At 46.3% G+C, this 22,950-nt stretch overlaps 1 protein-coding gene across 1 annotated transcript in view; it reads left to right on the top strand.

The window, feature by feature from the left end:
* The window catches only part of GABRA1 (gamma-aminobutyric acid type A receptor subunit alpha1), a 516,827-nt gene that overhangs the window by 299,694 nt on the left and 194,183 nt on the right, over window positions 1-22,950 (top strand). Inside the window, exon 4 of the mRNA XM_078650719.1 lies at window positions 3,747-3,967. Within this exon, the coding sequence (XP_078506845.1) occupies window positions 3,747-3,967 (221 nt within the window). The remainder of the gene's footprint in view (window positions 1-3,746; window positions 3,968-22,950) is intronic.

Below are 22,950 nucleotides of genomic sequence, written 5' to 3'. Positions count from 1 at the left end.
GCACTTTCAGGAATCAGAAGCTCGCAAATGCTCTCACTTGCTGAAAACAGAGCGATTGTCTGTTTCCCTGTCCATTGTCAAGCGAGCAGGGAAACAGACAAATAGCTTTGAGATACAGGTAGCTGCATGTTTAGCAGCACCCTGGGTCTCAAAGCAATGCTAGCTCCCTCAGGAGACTGAGTGGGGGCATTGAGGCTCTGCATGCCGTCCCCAACTGAGAGACCAGGCCCCGGAGGATGGGGTCCCCATGGCTGAAATCGGCCCAGGGAGTAGGGTTACATTGCCCCTCCCCCTTTTTAAATATATAAATAAAAGCCAGGCCCGGGGGATGGAGTCCCCGGGCTGATATTTGCCTTGGGAGGAGGGTTGCGCTTCCCCCTCCCACCTTTTTAATATATAAATAAAGGCCGGGCCTGAGGGATGGGGTCCCTGGGGTTGAATTTGGCCCAGGAAGGTGGGCTGTTGGCCCGAATTCCCTATTAGAGGTAGGCGTGGCCCCGAGGGATGAGGTCCCCGGGGCCAAAACTGGCCCGGGAGTCGGGGTCTCTTGGCCCCTCTCTCTTTATTTTGAAAAATAAAATATGATTAAAAGGCTGAGTCTCGGGGGAGGTGGTCCCTGGGGACAAAATAGGCTCAGGGAAGGAAGCGCATGCAGCCCCCCTTCCTTAACAAAGAAATGAGACCGGCAAGTCACCAAAGGCCCTGCCCCCTTTCTGCACCACTTTGCAATCAACCCCTCCTGGTGCACCACTAGGTAGGGTATGAATTCCCCTTGGCTGAGGGTCCTTGGAGACAAACGCCCCTTCCTATTACTTCCAGCAAGTACCACACACCAGGATTTATAAGCAGTCTTCTGAGGCCTCGCCCCCTTTCTCCACTGCTCTGCAAATGTGCTTCCAGGCACACTATTGTTTGGGGGACAAAGTCCTCTTGGATGCTGAGGGACCTTGGGGGCCTAGAAGCCCTCCTGGAACCTCAATTAAGCCCTACCGGCAGGATTCCTGGGAGCTGGCTGGAGACCCCGCCCACTTTCTACACCACTCTGCATACAACTGCTACTTAAAAAATCATAGAAATTCAATGAAAAAAACAAAGGTTACAGGGACATTATAGTTAGGCTCGGGTTTCACTCTTACAAAACCAGTGAACCTCAGCAGTTATTGTTAGCTGAGCTAACTATGACTCGCACCCCTGCAATGCACTGCTTATGACCTCACATAATACATCGCTCATGACATGGTCAGAGACATCAATGATGACATCTCAATATATGTAAATTCAGTGAAATAAATCCATAAATGTTTAAGGAGCAGTTATAGTTAGCTCAAGTAACTATAACATGTGGCCCCACCATACACCGTGTTGCCATCAATTAGGTCAATTAAGTTGTCATCAGTAATGCTATCAATGATGTCACCGAGCATGCCCTGTGTTTTGTAATATGCGTGATCATAAGCAGTGCATGGTAAGGGTGCAGGTTATAGTTATTTGAGATACCTTAAAAGTTTTTTTCATTGAATTTCTAAGGTTTCCTTATAATGCAAAGTAAGATATTATAAACATATGTAGCTATAACATCACTTTACCCTTTGTTTTTTTCACAGAAGTGATATAATATAATATATATAACATAATATTAGCATATGTAACTCATGGATCTACCCTGTGCAGGGCCTTTGCCAGTGTGCAGTTGGCCTGTGGCCACGCCCTCTCTCCAATTGCCTGCAGGCAGCCAACCCCCTATGGCGCACAGACTGTGGTCATACACCATGTGGGATTGGCCAAAGAGAAGGCCTGTGACCAGGCCCTGCATCAAACTCCATATAGACAGCCAACCCCACACAATTTATGGCCTTTTGCCATGTGTGGCACAGGGTTGGCTGCTGGGGCTGGTAGGTGGCCAAGCCCTTTGCCCAACCCCTGTGTTTGGTAAGATGGTAGATTAGGTACAGTATGTATGTTGGGTATGCCAGGTAGGCATGTGAGATAGGTATGGCAGTTTAAGTATTGTAAATTAGAAATGGTAGGTTAGGTATGGTTGGCATGGTATGGGTGATATAATAGTTTAGGTGTGTCAAGTAGGTATGGTAGAAAAATGTACAGTGGGTTAGGTTTAGTAGTTTGCATATGGTATATTGGCATGGTAGTTTGGGTATACTCTGGTAGGTATGTAGATAGGTAATATGGTAGATTAGATGAGGTAGGTTAGATATGGTAAGTATGTTGTTCATGTTAGGTAGGTATGGTAAGTAAGGTGAATATGTTGGTTTGATAGGTAGATAGGCATGGTAAGAATGTATAATAGGTTAAGCATGGTATATGTGGTAGGTTAGCTGTGGTAGGAAAGTAGATATGGTAGGTAATGAACTGAATGTATTGCAGGGTATGTATGGTAAGTAGACATGGTAGGGAGATGTAGCAGTTTAGTAATGTAGGTTAGGTATATTGGGTTATTGATGGTATGCTATGTGGGTAGATATGTATATTAGGTATAAGCAGATATGAAAGGTAGGTGTGGTAGTTTACAGATGGTAGATTAGATTTTCCGCTAGCTATGTAGAATAGGTATAGTATGCAAGGTAGGAATTTATGGTATAATGGTATTATAGGTCAGTTATTGTAGGCTTTTGATTGTAGGTTAAGTAAGTCTGGTAGGTACGTTATGTATAGTAGCTTGAAGGTAGTTGTATTTGTTTACGTATGTGGGCTAGTGATTTTAGGTTGGGTATGTTAAATAGGTATAGTATGTACATATGATAAGAGTGTAAATAGGAGTATATAGTCGGTTCAGTATAGTGAGTAGGAATTGTATGTGTGCTGGGTTAGGGATGGTAAGTTTGATATGGTTGGCAAATATGTATGGTAGTATATGTGTGGTATGTATGGTAGCATACAGATGCTATTCATGGTAAATTGGTGTTACAGAGAGGGCTGTTATGTTTGGTATAGAAGGTTAGGTAGGTAGGTATGTATGGTAGGTATGGCAGATTAGGTATGTTAGTTTAGAAATAATAAGTATGTAGGTCATGTTAGGTAGGTAAGAGGAAGTTTGCGTTTGTAGATTTGGTAGTTAAGTGTGGTAAACTGGTATTTTAAGTTAGATATGCTATATGTAGGCTAGGAATGACAGGAGAGTAGGCTTAGAAAGTTTGGTATGGTTTCAATGTAGGCGATGTATCGTTTGTATGTTAAGTAGGAATGGTAGGTATATTAGGGTGGTATGATAGAGTAGTATCATAGGTTAGGTATAGTGGCTTATTTATGGTAGGTTTGGTAGTATGTTAGATATGATGGGCAGATATGGAAGTTAAGTGTGATAGGCGAGTTGGGTTTGGTAGGGTAGATCTGTAGTTAAATTTTGTGGTAGGCATGATAGGTGTGCTAGGTACAGAGGTAAGTTATCCATAGTAAACTTTGTGTACAGTGCATGTATGAGATAAAGACATTAAAGTGTGATGACAGAGATTACTTTTCAGATCTAAAATAGCCCTTTATGCACCCCTCGAGTGTGAGCGAAGGCCCACTCTATGCATATGTTGAAGTACTCATAACGATAAGACAGCCAAACAGCAAAGCATTCAATTGCAAGGTATAAAAATATAAGAAAATCATTTTGCTGTGTGATGATGGAAAATAGTATTTACTAAAGTGTTGGGCTTCTACCCACCCTTTAACATAACAATATTTAATTAATTGTTTTTACTACATTGCTTAATTGTTGATCTGTCCACTGTCCTTGCATCTAGGAGTACACTATTGATGTATTTTTCCGTCAGAGCTGGAAGGACGAGAGGCTAAAGTTCAAAGGCCCTATGACAGTTCTACGTCTCAATAATCTAATGGCCAGCAAAATTTGGACGCCCGACACCTTCTTTCACAATGGCAAAAAGTCAGTTGCTCACAACATGACAATGCCCAACAAGCTTCTCCGCATCACAGAGGATGGAACCCTTCTCTACACAATGAGGTAAGACAAGTTTCAGAAATATGGAGTAATCCATGCCAGAATGTAAATTTTTGTAATAGAGCGTTTATTAGAAAAAAGATTTGTATTGTTCAAAACATTCCTCACATATCAAAACATTCTTGACTTTTAAAGTCTTTATGCATGAAGTGCTGCTTATGCGCTGAAATAAGGTACTTTGCTATGGTGAATTACATGTCTTGGTACACAGGATCTATAATAATAATAAGCCATATTTGTAAAGAACAAACATATCACCCCTTAAGTTTTTGAAGCGTTTGGGGCCGTGTGGGAGATTAAGTGAGCTATTGCGCAGAGTCCAGTGGCTTAACTACACCTTTTACCACCCGTGTCAGTCCTGCGTTTGCAGTGGTGTAACGACAGTTGAGGGGGTCCCCTGCCACGCACACGGAGGGGCCCCCTCCGGATTTAGGGGCCGATTAAGGTGGAGGGACCGTCCGCAGGGGCAGCGGCGTCCCTCCGTGCAAATTAGGATGTGACCGCCACCCTGGCGGTCACATCCTGTATGTTTTAACATTGCGGCGGGTGCTGCTTGAAGCAGCACCCGCCGCAATGTTAAAACTGCATGTGTTACATTTACATGCACAAAGCGGCAGGCACCGCGCGGTGCCTGCCGCTTTGAGCATGTAAATGTTGGGGGGTACCATAGGTACCCCCATGTGCACCCCCCACCCCCGACACCCTGGGGGCCCGCAACGGGCCCCCAAAAGCCAAAGTCCACATGCTTTTCCACGGCGGAAAAGCCGCCGCGGAAAAGCATGTGTTTGTGCAATTCCTAATTTGGCTGACGGTGTCTTGCAGACACCGTCACCAAATTGCCCTCCTCACACCGCGGATCAGCGGCGGACGGACCTGCCGTCCGCCGCTGGTCCAACCGCACTCCCACCGCCATCCTGATCTGGCGGTGGGTCTTCTATGTCACTGCGGCGGATAATCCGCATACTCCGGGCCGGCGGTGGCTTCCGCCGACCCGGAGTATGCGGATTATCCGCAATCATAATGAGGCCCTTAATCTGTAGGTATTGGGACTGAGTACTGTGCTGAGGGCCCCTTGCAGCTCGCGGCAGCCCCCTTGCACTGCGGGGGCTGCAGGGGCCTGTGTTACACCCCTGTGCGTTAGGCGGCCCGCGACGGCCGCAGGTAAGAGCTCGGGGTGAGGTAGTGCTGGCGATCCCTGCATTTGGAACCCTGCGACAGCCGCAGGTAAGAGTGGGGTGGTGCTTCCCCAAAACTCGTGCTGCCCAGGGCAGACAGCCCCCCAGTCACCCCTTGCTACACAGTGTCACATGATGCTGAGCTGTCACCGGGGATCGAACCGTAATCCCCAAGCTCCGGGGTCAGCCGCTCAGGCCACTGCACCACACCTCTCCCTTATCTTACCTGTTGAATACTACAACAGTAGTTCTGCCAGCATTGCAGATTTCCAAACTTGTATTTTTTGTGCTAGAGATGAGAATGTGGGACTTCCATTCGTGTGAGGAATGGAGAAGTCATTTAATGCAGACATGTTTGCCAGTTTCTCACATTAAAAATACACTAATTTGCTTAAGTTAAAATCAGAAGTGAATAATAAGGTTGTAGTAGGAAGAAAACCCTCCTATATTTCATGATTGTTTAGCAGAAGGATTTTTACCCGAAAAATATGTCCATGTGGACGCTCACTTTTCATCATTTAATCGTTCTTATTTTCAACTTAGACCGTGACAGTTTTGTTGTAGTTCCGCTTTGGTCCGAAAAGGGTATAGACCCGAAATGTCTGAACTGTATTAGAAAAAAAGTAGTAAAATTACTTCAGCATAAATTTGTTCAACTAAAACCTAATGGGATTTGTCCACAGAAAACGGGCAGAATTTGAGAATTATTGATGTTAGTTGGTGCGGTAACACTAATATCCCTGGCGATTCTGCCTTCCATAGGGGAAAGATGCAATGCAATGTTACATTAGTAACCACAAATTACGGGTCTGGCTGGTATCAATACTTTCATTTGCAAAAATACCACAAGTCACAGAGAGATTTAGATAGCAGACAATCTGCATAGCTACATCTAGATAAATTAAATGTATTACCGAAAATATAACAAATTACTAAGAGTACTTTGGAGATTGTAAGTCTTATTTTTAAGTCTTATATAAAAGATTCAACTCACAGATAATTGCCACATTCCGATTATTCTGTTTGAATGAGACTTTTCAGCATTTCAGGGAAGGATCTCATGTAATATTAATGACTTAGAACAACCCAAGGGCACTAGTTAATGGGTCTCCCCTGATGTATAGGCTCCAGATACAGGAGTGTGCGTTAAAGGTAGGCTATGGGAAGATGATGAGCAGTATTGATTAGCCATGCTTAATCTTCCTATTTGCACCCATTTGTGTCAGGTTTGTTCGCCCTCCCCTCTTCTCATCACTCAATTCATTGCTTTCCTGTTCTAAAATTACGGATTGCAACATGAAAACCTTAAATGTCTGTACATCGAACGATTTTTAAATTAAAGTACAAATGCATTTTAGTAAACATTCAGGGCCTCATTTATGAAAAGTGACGCATCGCTGCATGAAAACAGCGATGCATCACTTTTCATTGCGCCCTCCTTGCGACACCATTGATGCGAAATATTTACAGTATGACGCATCATGTGGCAAGAAGTTACAGATACATCAGTATTTCTGAAGTATCTGTAGGTGCAAAAACACCAGCAATGGGTCATTACACATGAGCTATTCCCATGTGAAAAGAGCCTGCGTCAGTCTTAAAGGCAGGCATAAGATATTGACGCATTTGCGTCCTAGAAGTGGCGCAACAAGGCTCATTTTTGTACGCTGCTGGTGCGCCAGAAAAAGTGACGCACCAGCGGCGCAAAAATGACACAAGGATTCATAAGTAAGCCCCCTATATTTTATTATACATTATAACTCACTTCAAAATGTAGACATTTTGGATAAGCATTTCTTTCTGTGACATCCAAATGATGGGCATCCTCTCCAGCCATCACAAATGTAAAACAATAGATAGGTTGGTATAAATTTGAATTGAATAGATCTACTCACTAACTGGAAATATTTTGAATATCCTTTTCGATATCTGATGGTTTTTCACATAATTTTAAAACACAATTGACAAAATCTCGATCCCCAAATGTAACTGTGAAGCAATATCGGTGTGGGCAGAAACTCATTTTCACCTAGAAATTGTTGTAAACTTTATAATCTTGGCTCCTTGCAACAATTTGTAAAAGTTTCCACGAAGAAACTTTTTATGTAAAATTGTCCTTGGAATTTCAACTTTGCATACTCCAAGATTGCAGATCTTAAAAAGACTTGAAAAAGGATTCATAAACTCTGTGAAGTAAAAAGTTTGTAACTTGCTGCTCATTTTATGGAGAGCCATGCACTGATAACTCCTACCATAGGCATTTGTAAATGATCGCATTGCACTAACAATTGCAACTTATTTTTTATTACTAATGGGAGTAAGAGGGCTTATTGTAAACATCAGAAATCAAATAACTGCTGCGACCCGTTGTTGACTTCACATGCAGAGGGAAATATGTTGAATACACTTCACAAATACACATACGTTCCAAGCAAGGAACATTTAGATTGATAACAAGAGCGGGTTTAGGTAGATAATCCAAGCCAGGGCCGGACTGGCTACCGGGCAGTTTGGAATGCTGCTGAGCTGGGGGCGGATTTAATTTATGGAGTCCTGCGTGTGCTAAACGAAATTCGTTTTGCTTTAATTATTTCGAAGCACACGCAGGTCTCCATGAACGAAATCTGCTCCCACTGCAATTAAATTAGCCCCCAGCTCGGCAGCATTCCAAACTGCCCGGTAGTCAGTCCGGTCCTGATCCAAGCATCTTTTGATAGGCAAGGCAAACCTGTTTATATAGGTAAACTGGTATTGTTTCAATGGTTAAGCAGGGCAGATTATGTATGATCATCCATTTCTGATTGATCAAACTACAGTTTTGTAAATCTGGTCAAACTTTACATCCTAAATTTAACTTACATCATCATTAAAAAATAATTATTGCTTAAATAGGGTAGTCATAGAAAGCTCTGATAGGTAATCAAAGGGTGTTTAGACACGTATTCAAAGGGAAAGAATTTGCCAAACAGAACATGATCGTGGCTTAAACTTATAGTTTCAGTCATGGTGGCTGTGAGTATTTAGTATTTGTATAGCGTGTACCAAGCCAAAGGGCAGTAGAACACTCTAGATCGTCAGTGGCAAATATACGGCCAATGAGTGTGATTGGAGGGTGGCTGTCTTCTGAAAGCAAACATGGACTCTTCCTATGTTGCAATGTAGTATCATTAAAGAGGTGCGTCTTCATCTCTGTTGTAAATTGAATCAGGGTTGGAATGCTATCAATGGATATGGGGAGGATGTACAGAATCTTGAGTGCATAACTGGTGAAAGGCTGTTGCCATGTATTTGTATATATTTGCACTTTTCATTTCATGTCTAATGATGTCCTGATGGCTTGTATGCCGAGGGCCATTGGCGGTTATAATGTTGTCAACATGATAATTGATAATTGTTTCGTGATTCTTCAAGTGATTTCGAGTTCTGTGATGTTTAGGTAGATGTCGTCATTTTCTTCAGGCAATTGATGTGGTGTGCAGGATGCCTTTGAGGAGGACCAGTGTGTTCTCTGGGAAGCCAAACAAAAGGACATTGCCCCATCCTGATGAAAAAGATGGATGTGCTAAATAAATCCAAAGAAATTCCTAGCCTAATCCATGTATTTGTTCACTATCCTCAAAGTTAGAGGTGATCAGTCACCTGAAGATGAGTTACAGGGATCCAGCAGTGCTTTGCTCAAACTGTTTGGTTCTCCTTGCCTGCTGCCCTTGAAGATAGATATCGCACCTCTGTGAGACAGCCTTCAGATGAACATATGCCTCCTTGACTCTCGTTGCCCCTATGGTCCTTGCAGTTTCAGTTGAGGACCGTCAATTACTGGGCCCATCTAGATGGTGTGTTTGGACTGGGGTGCGCATGCCTATGTGTTCACTTTGCTGCTTACCACCAACCCCCACCCACTGGCACACCTAGGTAAGTCGTGTTTGTCAGGCTGGAAACATAAATCCATCTCACTTTTTGGGAGAATAGCCGAGTGTGAATAATGAAATTGCCTAAAATATTACCCTCACTCTCAGAGTTCCAAGGACTACATAGGTGACCACCAGTTGATCTGTGTCATCTTTATATGGTGGGGCAAGGCAGAAAGAATCAGTCGAAAGCAGGGCTCACTACACTCAAGATCAGGGGCCTGGGAACTCCTAACCTAGACCACTACTATTCTGCATTACATATGCGCTACCTCATCCACTGGACACAAAGAGAAACTGAGAAAGGATTGTACATGACTGATCATACAATGGTGCAAGGAACTCCGTGGGAGATCCCCTGACAACTGTGACCCACTGGACAAAAATGGTCCACATCTAAACATGAATTCACACCCATACTGACCAGAACATTGTACGATAATGGCTGGAGGTAGGTAGATAACCATTAAGAGACATGATCATACAAGAGTCCATCAAATAGTTTGAACACCTTAAGTAAGAGTACCGCTAACTACAATTACACCACTGGCTACTATACACCAGAAATACCCAAGTAAGGGGGGCGAGAGCCCTTACACCCATTGAAAAGTGCCTCCTGCATGAGGCCCCACCAAACACACATTCCAGCGTACCTGAGTATAGGAGCTAAGCATTACTCCAGAGGATGGCCGATGGGAGGAAATCCTGATTTGTGCTAATGCTATGCCTTGCACTCAGGAGGGAAGGAACCATACACTCGTTTTCCCTGTATTTCTGTGCCCTCTTGCCTCTGTGACACTCGTTTCCCTGTGTTTCTGTGCCCTTTTTTGCCTTCTGTGCCACTCATTTTTTCCCTGTATTTCTGTGCCCTTTTGCCTCGGTGACATTCGTTTTTCCTGTGTTTCTGTGCCCTTGTTGCCTTCTGTGCCACTCGTTTTTTCCCTGTATTTCTGTGCCCTCTTGCCTCTGTGACACTTGTTTTTCCTGTATTTCTGTGCCCTCTTGCCTTCTGTGACACTCATTTTTTCCCTGTATTTCTGTGCCCTCTTGCCTCTGTGGCACTCGTTTTTCCTGTATTTCTGTGCCCTCTTGCCTTCTGTGACACTCGTTTTTTCCCTGTATTTCTGTGCCCTCTTGCCTTCTGTAACACTCGTTTTCCCTCAATCTTGTGCCCTTTCTGCCTCTGTGCCACTCGCTTTACCTTGTTTTTTGTGCCCTTTTGACTTCTGTCCCCTTCATCGTCCCTCACCGCCCTCGCCACTGTGTCCCCTGCGGCCTGCCCCCCTGACTGCCCATTCGCTGCCCCCACCTCCCGCCTCCTAGCTGCTCCTCCCTTCCACCTCCCATATAGGCCGGCCGCGACCCTTGATCCCACCAGGTAGGTCGCTTCCCCTCCGCACAGCACCGCCTGTGCGTCCCTGCCCCAGCTGCCGCTGCTGAGGAAGTTCGATGCCCTCCACCACCTGCAGGCTACCACCTGCGCCTCATCCCTGGTGGCCAGTGGTAGGCCGCAGGTTTGTTCATTTTCCGCTTTATTGTTTTATTGTATTGCCTGTATTTTACTGTTGTGTCTGTGACAGCTGTTGTTCTGTCTTCCCCGTTGCCTGTTTGTGGTCTGTGCCCATTTTCCTCCCTCTATTCCCCTCGCTGTCCCCGTGTCTCTCAGCCCGGCTTTTCCTTCTGTACCCCTCGCTGCCCCCGTGTCTCTGCCCAGTTTTTCCTTCTCTACCCCTTGCTGCCCCCGTGTTTCTGCCCGGTTTTTCCTTCGGTACCCCTCGCTGCCCCTGTGTCTCTCAGCCCGGCTTTCCCTTCTGTTCCCCTTGCTGTCCCGTGCCTCTCTGACAGTTTTTTGCCTTCTGTTTCTCAGCTGCCCCTGTATTCTTGGGCCTTTTTTGCCTTCTGTGCTACTTTTTTTTCCTGTATACCTGTGCCCTTTTTGCCTTCTGTGCCCCTCGTTTTTTTCCAGGTATTTCTGTGCCCTCTTGCCTTCTGTGACACTCGTTTTTCCTGTATTTCTGTGCCCTTTTTGCCTTCTGTGCCACTCTTTTTTCTCTGTATTTCTGTGCCCTCTTGTCTTCTGTGACACTTGTTTTCCCTTGTTTTTTGTGCCCTTTTGCCTTCTGTTCCCTTCATCATCCCTCACTGCCCTGCCCCCCTGACTGCCTATTCGCTGCCCCCGCCTCCCAGCTGCTCCTCCCTCCCACCTCCCCATATATGCCAGCTGCTGTGCGGCCGCGCTCAGCTGGCGCGCCGCAGGCGTGCCTAAGGGAAGCCCGTCTGCACCCGTCCGTGCCTGGACCGCACCCGGAGCCAGAACCTCTGGCCCCTGCACCCGCCACGATAACCGCCGCCACTGCGACGCCAGCACTCTGCACGCTCTCAAATCCAGACGGTCCGACACCTGCTTCAAGGCTGCTCCAAAATGCACACACGGTCCCTTCACCTGCCGGAACTGCAGCTACACCAGCCTCAGAGCCGACGAATCACTCGGCAAGAAAGACCTTAACCACCACCAATGAATATTACTGAACACCCACTCCGCGCGCAAACACGCCGTCGAGCTCTGGGACCTGCACAACACAACATCCCCGAATGTCGCCTTCCTGACAGAGACCTGGTTGAATGACTCCTCCACACCCAACATCGCCATAGCCATCCCAGACGGCTACAAGATAACCAGCAGAGACCGCACCAACGGAGTCGGAGGAGGAATCGCCATCGTCCACAAGAACAGCATCAGGGTCTTGACTAGCACCAACGACGCGCTCAGGACCGCAGAACACATGCACTTCCAAATCCACACAGACCCTAACTCCACCCTCAGAGGCACCCTCGTCTACTGACCCCGGGACCCCTTCCCCAGTTCAGCGACTCCATTGCCGACTTCATCAGCACGCATGACCTGACCTCCACCGACTACATCATCCTCAGAGACCTGAACTTTCACCTTGAGAACAACAATGACAAAAACTCTACAACCCTGATCGATAACCTCGCCAACCTCGCACTGAAGCAACTCGTCACAACGCCCAACAACTCTGCCGGACACAGGCTCGACCCCGTCTTCTCCTCAATCCCGCACGTCTCTGACAGTCACACCACCAAACTCCTCTGGACCGACCACCGCTGCATCCACTTCGCTTTCCAGAAACCCACCACACACCACCTCACCCAACAGATCCCCCGCCGCTGCCGGAGCATAATCATCTAAGACCACCTACATGCAAACCTCGCTCTCAGCCCACCCATCAAACCCTCCAACACCGACGACGCTGCCCACAGCCTAAGACGCTGGATCCAGGACTGCGCCAACACCCTCGCCCTGCTGAATAAACCCACACACAGAGACACCAGCAAGAGGGCCAGCTGGTTCACCCCAGAACTCCTGGCCTCCAAGCAAGCCTGCCGGAAACTAGAGAAGGAATGGCACAGTAACCAAACTCTGGACAGCCACGCAGAACACAAGGATGCCATCCTCAACCATCACCACCTCATCAGGGTGGCCAAGAGGACCTCCTTCAAAGACCGCCTTGACAACAATGCACACAATAGCAAGGAGCTCTTCAACATTGTGCAGGAACTCTCCAACCCCAGCTCCAACACCAACGACATCCCGCCATCGCAAGCCCAGTTTAACTCCCTCGCTACCTTCTTCCACCGCAAGATAGCAGACATCCACGACAGCTTCAACACCCAGACAGCCCCAACAGACAAGTACACAGCAGACCCTCCACACACCATCAACCATGATCCCCTGCTAGCCTGGGCCAGTGTGAGCGTCAATGACACCATCAAGACCATGAGCACAATCCACTCCGGCTCTCTGTCAGACCCATTCCTGCACCACGTCTTCAACAAAGCAAGCAGCTCCATCCCACCCCACCTGCACAACGTCATCAATCTCTCCCTCGAGACTGCGACTTTCCCAGAGAGCTGGCAACACGCTGAGATCAACACCCTACTCAAAAAACCTAAGGCAGATCAAAGAGACCTCAAGAACTTCCGGCCCATCTTTCTGCTCCCCGTCCCGGCCAAGGTCATCGAGAAAATAGTCAACAGACAGCTAACCTGATACCTTGAAGAAAACAGAATCCTGGACCCTTCCCAGTCAGGGTTCCGCAGCAACCACAGCACCGAGACTGCCCTCATCGCCACCACCGTCGACATCAGGACCCTGCTGGACAATGGTGAGACCGCAGCACTCATCCTCCTGGACATCTCGGCCACCTTTGACACTATCTGCCACAGCACCAGCACTCTACGCGCACGCCTCCACGCCGCAGGGATCCGAGACAAGGCTCTGGAATGGACCACCTCCTTCCTCTCCGGCAGAAACCAGAGCGCCCGCCTCCCCCATTCCGTTCCAAAGCCTCAGAGATTATCTGCGGCATACCCCAAGGATCCTCCCTCAGCCCGACACTGTTCAACATTTACATGGCCCCGCTCGCACACATTGCCTGACAGCACGACCTCAACATAATCTCCTACGTCGACGACACTCAACTGATCCTCTCCCTCACCAAGGACCTCATCACCACCAAAGCCAACCTCCACGAAGGAGTAAAGGCCGTCGCCGACTGGATGAAGATCAGTCGTCTGAAGCTGAACTTGGACAAGACGGAGGTCCTCATCATAGGCTCCAACCCTTCAGCCTGGGACGACTCCTGGTGGCCGACGGCACTGGGGGTAGCCACGACACCCACCGACCATGCACGCAACCTGGGAATCATCCTTGACTCAACCTTCTCAATGTTCAAGCAAGTCAACGCTGTCTCCTCCTCCTGCTTCAACACCCTCCGCATGCTCTGCATGATCAACAGATGTATCCCGACAGATACAAGAAAGACAGTCACCCAGGCTTTTGTCAGCAGCACACTCGACTACGGAAATGCCCTCTAGGCTGGATCCCCGACCAAGCTCATCAAACGACTACAACGCATCCAAAGAGCCTCGGCATGACTGATCCACTATGTACCACGACACAGCCACATCACCCCCCACTTGAGAAACCTGCACTGGCTCCCCATCAACAAGGATATCCTTCAAGCTCCTTATCCACGCACACAAAGCACTCCACAAGACCGGCCCAGCCTACCTCAACAGACTGCTCTCCTTCTACATCCCCAACCACCAGCTACGCTCCGCCCACCTCTCACTCACCACCGTCCCGCTCATCCAAAGAATAACAACCGGCGGGAGATCCTTCTCCCACCCCACTGCCAAGACATGGAACACCCACCCACTGAGCCTACGACAGACCCAAGACCTGCTGACCTTCAGGAGGATACTCAAGACCTGGATGTTCGATCAGTAGCAGGCTCCCCCCCTCCCCGGCACCTTGAGACCCTCGCAGGTATGTAGTGCGCTTTACAAATGATTGATTGATTGATTGATTGATTGAACCATAGATGAAATAATATATCAGTGGACTACATTCTACATGTCTACCCTAAATGAAGAAAGAGGTGAGACCTCTCTGCTGCAGGGAATGTATCGCGGAGGGATCCCTTACCACGAACTATGGTCCTGCTCCAAGATACATCTCTTCTGGACCTTAATATTATCTACAATGTAACAAATCACTGCTTTAGAACTGACTAGATGCTCCGAGGTGACTTTATTGGGGCCCACTATAGCAGATATTTATCAGCTGTAGGGTACTCTAGGCAAACTGATATCCCACCTCCTGTGCACAGCTAAAGAAACTATTCTTAGCGCTTGGGCCCAACAAACTCTACCATCTGAAAATAAATGGGTTGAAAGACTGTGATGGATTCTCAGCATGGAAAAGCTGTTGAAACTTGCTTGGGAGGAGAAAGCCTCCACCAAACAATGGGGCAATTTTTAACTGTTTCAGTAAGTCTTCAAGCAGTTGTCATGCCCAAAGGGCCTCCGAGCCCTGAAACTCTGAAAACCAAGCAAAGCTAGAGGACTACTACACCAAAATTCGCCAGTGTTACAGAGACATACAGGGCCCAAACGGGGCTGACATTGGAACTTTAAAAAGTCAGAGCACTTACATTGCAATACTCAAATTAATGAAGAGACTGGGAGGCCAGGCTAGGAAGAAAGGACGGCTGGGGGAAGGGATATGGGGGTTGAGTTATGTGGGAATGCCTGTTTTTTCAGTAGATCTTGCTATGCCTATGTTAGAAATGGGATTTCTGATTGGCTAGGGCATGCGCCAAAGCGAGGCAGAAACTACCACTCTAGTCAGGGCAGGGGAGTTACACACTGAAGATAACCCCTGCTCATCCCCTTGGTAGCTTGGCAGAGCAGCCAGGCTTATCCCAGAGGCAATGTGTAAAGCGTTTGTGCAACACACTCACACAGCAGCAACACACTAGGCGCACCACAGAAGAAACTCCATGCAAGGTTATATAAAAATAGCCTTCGTATTATCCATAAAAACATATTAGAACGCAATCACATATATCACTGTGCCACTGGCACTTGTCATGACTTCACAGGGAGTACATAAATCACTGGCCAATCGGGCCACTGTTATAGACCATTACAGTTAGGGGCGAGTAGCCACTGGTAATATTGCACTTAGCACACATTAAAATGCCACTAGTACAGTCTTTTTCTCTCATGTAAGCCACATAGGTGTCACCACCTCACAGCGTAATCAGAGCCTGAACATGCTTACCCCAAATACTTTCCTGGGAACCAAATTGTCCTCACCAGTAAAAGACAGCTGCCCACCAACTCGTGCTACAGCCGCTGTGGAAACTGCGGTGGGGGCCCACCTTGGGCTAACCCTGCAATTGCCATAGGAACAAGAAGAAACCCCTAACAGGGCACACAACCGGCAGCTGCCACGATTCCTCGTGGTGCAGCCACTAGCACCAAATACGAAGGAGACCTCTCCGAGTCTCTTTTCAAAGGAAATGGCCCCCGGCCACAAGCGAAAGTATAGCTGCCCGCTGCCATGCATTGCAGCTTCATTAACATCGGGAGTGCAGAGATCACTTCGGTGAGGTGGAAACCTCAGGCGGAATCTGGCAATGGCACCTCAGATTCGGAAAAACAACAGGGCAGCCCTCTTCTCTGAAAGGGCACCCCTAAGACCTCTCCTGGTCTTCAGCTGCTGTGCCCTGGACAGCATGGCTCTGGAAAGCGGCACACCGGTTTCACCGGCACTCACCTCCCTGCCGGATTCCTGAATTGGGCCTCTGGTGCCAAGGCGCGTCTCTGCTCCGGCAAGACGTCCGCCTCTCCTGAGGCCCAGCAGTGTCTTCCGGTGGAGCCTTTATGCTCCGGAGCACAGAGTGGGCAGCCTTCCTGTCCTGCAAGTCGCTAGGCAACCACTCCAAGCCTGGGCAACCTCAGGAGATCCTGCAGTGATTCAGGCTCTCCACGTCTTGCAACCCCGCACGTCTCTTGTAGTGAGGACCACTGTCATGTACAGCACTCACAGGATAGCTTTCCCGTTTCTTCCCTCATGGGGATACGTCGCTCACATGCGCTCTGTGGAAAATAAATTGCTCTTTGTGGCAATCAGGCACCCAAGGTATTTCACCTGTACCCAACTACGAGCAAGTGCAGGGCAAGTGCAACGCTCACAAGCGCAACCGTCCATCTTGCAGAGGACTAGGGAACAGGGTACAGGTAAGCCAGCACGTAAGGCCTCCCAGCAGAGGGCAGTCCCTTTCAACCGTCCAGCAGGCAGTAGCTGAGTCTCACGGGGGTTCCTCCTGGAAGAGTGTCCCTCTTCAGACCCAGTTCCACAGTAAACACAGTTCCACAAAACATGGGGTCACACCCCAGTACTTATACCAGTAAGTGTCTTTTTCCTCCCCTGGCCCACTGCTCTGAGCCCAGTCCAAACCAGTTCAGGGGGGGGTACTTTGCAAGTGCACAACACTCCCCATTTTAAGTGTAGGCCCTGGCCCTAGACACACCACAGGTGGTCAGAGCCATCATTATGGAAGGCAGGCACAGCCCTAATAGGTGCAGGTTGTACTCGTCTCACCACTCCAAATGCAGACCAGGCCTATCCAGCCTAGTGCTGACTCATCCAGACTCTCTGGAGCCACTGCACCTTCCCAGCCCCTGTCACTCCAAGGCCAGACAGTCAATTCACAACAGGCAGACACATAGCACACAGAAATGCCTACTTCTAAATGTAACGTTCCTAAAATACTGATAATAAATCTGTGAACACCAAAAATGCAGCATTTAATACCGCTATTCCAAACATACCAAACTTGATCACGCTACCCCTCTCATGTCAGGAGTTACCACTGAAGCACATATCAGGGAATCCCCAATGCATTCCTATGAGAGGTCAGCCTCACAGCAGTGAGAAACCAAATAGGCTGTTTGTCACTACCAGGACATGCCACACAGTTAAGACACATGTCCTACCTTTTACCTACACTGCACCCTGCCCATAGGGATAGCTAGGGCCTACCTTAAGGGTGACTGATATGTAGCAAAAAGGGAGTCACAGATGTGGCACCCACTTTATGTGCACGTAACAGCGGCAGTAAACTGCATGCGCAGGCCCTGCAGTGACAGAGGCCTGAGACAGGTTTGAAGGGTACTTTGGTGGGTGGCGCAAGCAGTGCCGCAAACCCACCAGTAGCATTTAATTTACTGGCCCTGGGTATATGAGGTATCACTGTACCAGTGACTGACAGGTAAATTACATATGCCAAACAGGTATAGACCATTCTTACCAAGTTTATCATAAAGAGAACATGCACTTTAGCACTGAACAGCAGTGATAAAGTGCCCAGAGTCCTAAATCACCAACAACAGGTCAGAAAAAATACAGGAGGAAGGCAAAAAGTTCTGGGATGACCCAGCAAAAAAGCCCAACAGCCTATATGTGATATCAATGGATAATTGAACATGGCATTAACATTGTAATAAAAATGTATTTAAACCTAAAACCCTGTTCTGGGTGTTTTTCATTTATCCTGCTGTGCCCCTTGCCCTAAATGAGAGGTTGGGTGATCCCCACAGGCCGGTGCAAGGGGGGAGGGGGTGGCAAGAGTTCATGGGTGTGCTAAAAGTCAAAATCGCTAATGTGCCAGACATTCAGAGTAATGCGTTTTTGGCCTGCTTGCTGCTGTGTATATATCAATAGAGTCAGTAAAGTTTACTTTCTATTCCATCACGTGCATGGGACCCGTCCACGCAAGGCAGGGTACCTCTCGAGACTACATCGAAACTTTGCACAATTTAAAAGAGTTTCTGATTGTATTCAACAACAAAAAACGGAAGAATCATATCACACCCCATTACTTTCTCACTTAATTCAGAGTCTTTCTATCTCTTCAGATGTATTTAAGCGACTCAACAGTAGAAACCTCCTTGCTTTTATGATACTAACTTTCACGCTGTCTGAAAGCGATTGCTCATATCTCCAAAGAAGGGGGCGGAGACTGTCTCACTTATTTCCACATCCATCTGTGAAGGCTGTCGCCTCCCCCGCGGAGCTTTTTGCTTCCACCCCGCCACAAAGAATGGACCAGGCCTTCGAGTTAAGGCCACAGCTCATCTGTCTCCTTTATTTGACGAGAGGCAAGCGCACTTGAGTTGTCAGCAAGGGATGTTCCGTCGCCATAATTGTGATGGATGGCCGTGGTTTCCAGGCTTCCAACAAAGCTTGTCCTTGCGGTGGGCACTGCGAGTCCCAGCGGACAGGTGCAATAACATCAAAAGAGAGCTATTTCGTACGGTTAGAATATTATAGTTGGAGTCCGATCCGTGGCAAAGTGAGAAAAAACCTTTGCAGCAAAATGAAAACTTACTCTGTGATGGAGCTCTTCTGCGTTGTCCAATAGGAGGGCAGCATTTACTCAATGTGCAGCTTTCTAAGACTGTCCAAAGGATAATAGTCAATTAAAAGTAGCAAATACCTTGTAACAGACTGCTTGAAGCATTGCGGTGAAAATTGAGATGAACGAATGTAAACATGTTTTTGGCTTAACCAGAATTATACTTTAGATTCGGTAAGAATAAAAATACCCCAGCAAAATCGATAGTGATTTTATTGTTCTGCACTGAGAGCACTGCACGGAACTCTGCAGTCAGAAAATGAAGCAAACATTGTCAGACCACACTCATTTGTATTCAATAGCATGACCGTATTTGAGGAAAACGACTTTGATTGGGCCAATTTCTAAAAGCGCATCACATTTAATAAGCTCTGTAGTATGAAGGCAGCTTGATGACTAGAACTCTGCCTGTCTTAAATAATAAATAGTGTTTCCTCTTTGACGAGGAAGGTAACTGATTTTTCAAGGGGACACTTTGGCTAATTAGTTAAAGCGAATCACTCTAATTAACATGAGCAAATGCATCTCTGCTCCTCGTTTTTTTTGCACATGGAACACTTAAGAATTGCAAAATGGATCCGAAAGGTCCCGCCTATCATACCATATAAACTGGAAGAGATTGTGCTAGCTTGCATAAGGTGCAGTGGAAGTATTGCACGTGTATAGGCTAAAATGCATGAGGTGCAGCTGTTTTATGTACACCTGTTCAGAGCAATAGAATTGTACGTGGCATTTATGTTGCACGTACCACAGTTTGTTTGCCACGCACAGAATATAGAGCAGCTCTCATAATCTGAAGTGTTGGCAGAAAAGGGTTGTCCGACTGTTATAGACAATAGAACATCTACACCGTTACTAAGGTACATCAACTAGAGACTGACAAGAATAATTCAGGATGGACTGCAAATGAACAGACCACCGGGAAAGGAAAGGTCCTACAATACAAAGAAAGAAATTAAATCATGCAGTCAATACATTAAATAAATGTGAACCTTTAGATAACGTCAAAAGCATACAAGTGGATGGTAACTGTTGTTGGCCACACATGACTACTCAGTATTCTTTCTGCACAAGTAATAATCACTCAAATCCCAAAAATGAAAGATACAAACCAGCCAGGACTGGAAGCTGGAAGCGGAAAGGAGTGTTCCATCACGTTACTCATGGAAGTTAAATCTCCTTTTCTTTTGTCCAGTCAACCAACACATATGTGCCCTGGTTCTGGTATAAGATTTGGACCAGGGAAGCTCTGGCATTTTCCGTTGTAATGATACAATTATTATTACATTATAGAATGTTAAGACAAATAATTAGTTAGCAAATGAAGTTGAGTTTTTTTGTTCTAGGCAATATATGTTTCTGAACATCTGCGTGAAAAAGTGAACTGTGGTGATTTAATTAGTCTTTTTCAGTCTTGTAAAGATTTACAATCAATGGCCTCTCAGAATTTGATTTGATGAAGATTATATTGTCAATGGAATCTAACAGGAGTAAATCCACGAAATATAATTGTTTTACCTAATTCCATAGAGGACAGTCTTGAATTGCGTATCTCTGTGTATGGAAGTTAGAAAGCATGCTGTTTGACAATATCCAAAAATATTGAGGTCATTAGTGAAGGTGGATAAGAGTACTCCTTCCAAGAGAAATACAATTATGGGAAATGCAAGGTAGAGTCGATGAAGTGTTTAAACTAACCAAAACGGATCAGGAGCGTTTTGGTAAAAGAATCATATAGGGGTTTTACATCTTGTCTTAAAGCACCGGATAAGGTCAGCCAATTGCTCATGAGGAGAACAGCTTAGTTGAATCAGATATAGTTGAGATAAATGTTAGTTGAGAAGAAGGAATTATTAGTGGAAATGGATAGCAGCACCTTTTAAGTTGGTTCTACACTCTTTATTTGATTCCATGTATTGATTAGGCCCTATTTAAGTCTCCTCACCTCCTGGAAATCTGGATGTACAGCAAATTACGATTTGCAGAACTGCAGGCATTAATCTAGGAATGCCACATAGTCTGTTCTAAAGAAAGTAGCAGATTCATTACCAGTCAATGATTCTGCCTGGTCCTGTGTTTTAACCCCAGGATTCAATGACTGCCGGAACACCAAGGCAACATTCCGAGATGCATTTTCACACCCAATCAAATCACATGTAGCCTGCTGACTTCTTCACCTACTCAGAGCAGATCAGATCAACTTTAGTAGAGAAGGCACAAAATTAGGAACCTGGATCCAGTAAAAAACCTGGTGCTCCTTGGCCACGTGGTATTCCCCATTTCTGGACCTTTTACTCCTAGTGCCTAGTTTGACAGTTCCACATAATGGCTGGAAGCATTAATTCCAGCCTTGGCATCCCTCCTCACCCTCGAATTCCAGGTAACTCAGAATGAGGCCCTAGTGTTTTGTAATTTTTTTTAATGGATTTGGCTACATCTTATATGCACTATCACAAAGAGCGTCTAGTAAAGGAAGGGTGGTGGGGTGGATTGAACATTTTGATCTGTGATCAGAATTGTAAAAAAAATAACACTTTAAATATATGTTGACTAGTGGGTAAGATAATGATATTTAGGGGAAACAACTTGTTTGGAACAATCTTATTTATCAATAATTATCTGCTGCGAATAATAGTGAATGAAAGCAATGTGCTGCACTTCCTTTTGGAGATGACAACCTAGAATGGTAATGTGATATCCAAAGGTGATATCCTTGATACAGGGTTATTTGTTTTAGGGGAAGCAATGTTCATTTGTTGGACAAATGAATGAACAACACAAGAAGGATTTGTAACTTCTGGGCATCTCGTGGACAATAAATAAAAAAAAAGTCATTTTTATTAAATTAGCCTTGGAATGGGTAGCCTCCCCATAGAGTCTTCTGCACTTCACACTTTTCTAAGTCACGAGGAAAAATCCATTATTCATTGTTCTTTTTTGGTGTGCAAGCATTTAGAGATCTCAGACCATTTTTCCAAATAAAGATCGTGTGGACTTTTATTAGCACCTCCATGTGATCAAACTTAATTTTTTTCCACACAACAGGTCTGATAAATTAAAGGTCTTGTATCTTATTTGGGAGACGATTCAAAAAGCAATCAAGTGGTCTGAAAGATGAAAACAACGCACACCAGCATTAACTTTAACCCCTTCGCTGCGGCGGCTATTCCGCCGCAGCACTAAGGGGGAGGCGGGGCCGCGCGGGGCTCCCGTACTCATCACGGAACCGCTCCATCACTGCCCTCGGGTGAGCTGTGCTTGTGACGGAACGGTTCCGTCACGGCCCGTCCGCTCTTTAGAACGTCAGCGCAGGCGCGGAATTCGCGCTGCGCAGGCACGGCGAGCGGGCCGTGATGGAACCGTTTCGTCACCAGCACAGCCCACCCGAGGCTCGTGACAAAACGGTTCCGTCACGAGCATGGGAGGGGTTATATCTGAACTTAAACTTCATGAGGTCCACAATTGTGAACAGGACCACTCAATAATAATAGAGGTGTGGTGGCCTGTCTCAGAAGAACTAATTCCGACATGTGGTAGCTAGGCAAAAAAGATAGTATAGGCTTCTTTGGGCTGAAAGCGCGACTGGAAAATAATGGCGTTAAGGTGGGAAAATACATTTTATGAAATTAGCTAACTAGGAAACACTTATATATGGATGTAACTTTCGTTATAAAAACAATGTCTACGAGGGGAGGGCAGTGGAAGGTGCAATTAACTAAATGGGACCTGAAGATGAGTGGCATACAGAAGGAGGCCAGAAGCTTTTAGAACATTTTGGAGAGGGGTTATGTAGACTGTTTAAGTAAACCAATAGCCCTGATCACTAGTCAACATGTTTTGTTCATTGATGTTAGAATTCTGCAGTGCCTTGGATCCCTGAGTTCATTAGACTATCATGTCACAGGCTTTATTATGACTTATGGCAGTGCTCAATGAAAACACTCTAGTCTCAGCTTGACAGTACTATAATTTTATCTAGTTGTAGGTCATCCTTCTGAAATTCTGAACTTGCAAAATGGACAACACGTTTTTGCCTGCAAACTATTGGCTAATTGACTTCCTGAATAACTAGCCAATATATGTTTAACCTTAATGGTTACGTTGGATTT

The sequence above is a fragment of the Lissotriton helveticus genome, chromosome 7, assembly GCF_964261635.1.
Source record: "Lissotriton helveticus chromosome 7, aLisHel1.1, whole genome shotgun sequence".
Classification (NCBI taxonomy): Eukaryota; Metazoa; Chordata; class Amphibia; order Caudata; family Salamandridae; genus Lissotriton; species Lissotriton helveticus.
Note: the sequence above shows the minus strand (reverse complement) of the source record. Positions and strands in the feature narration are given on the sequence as shown.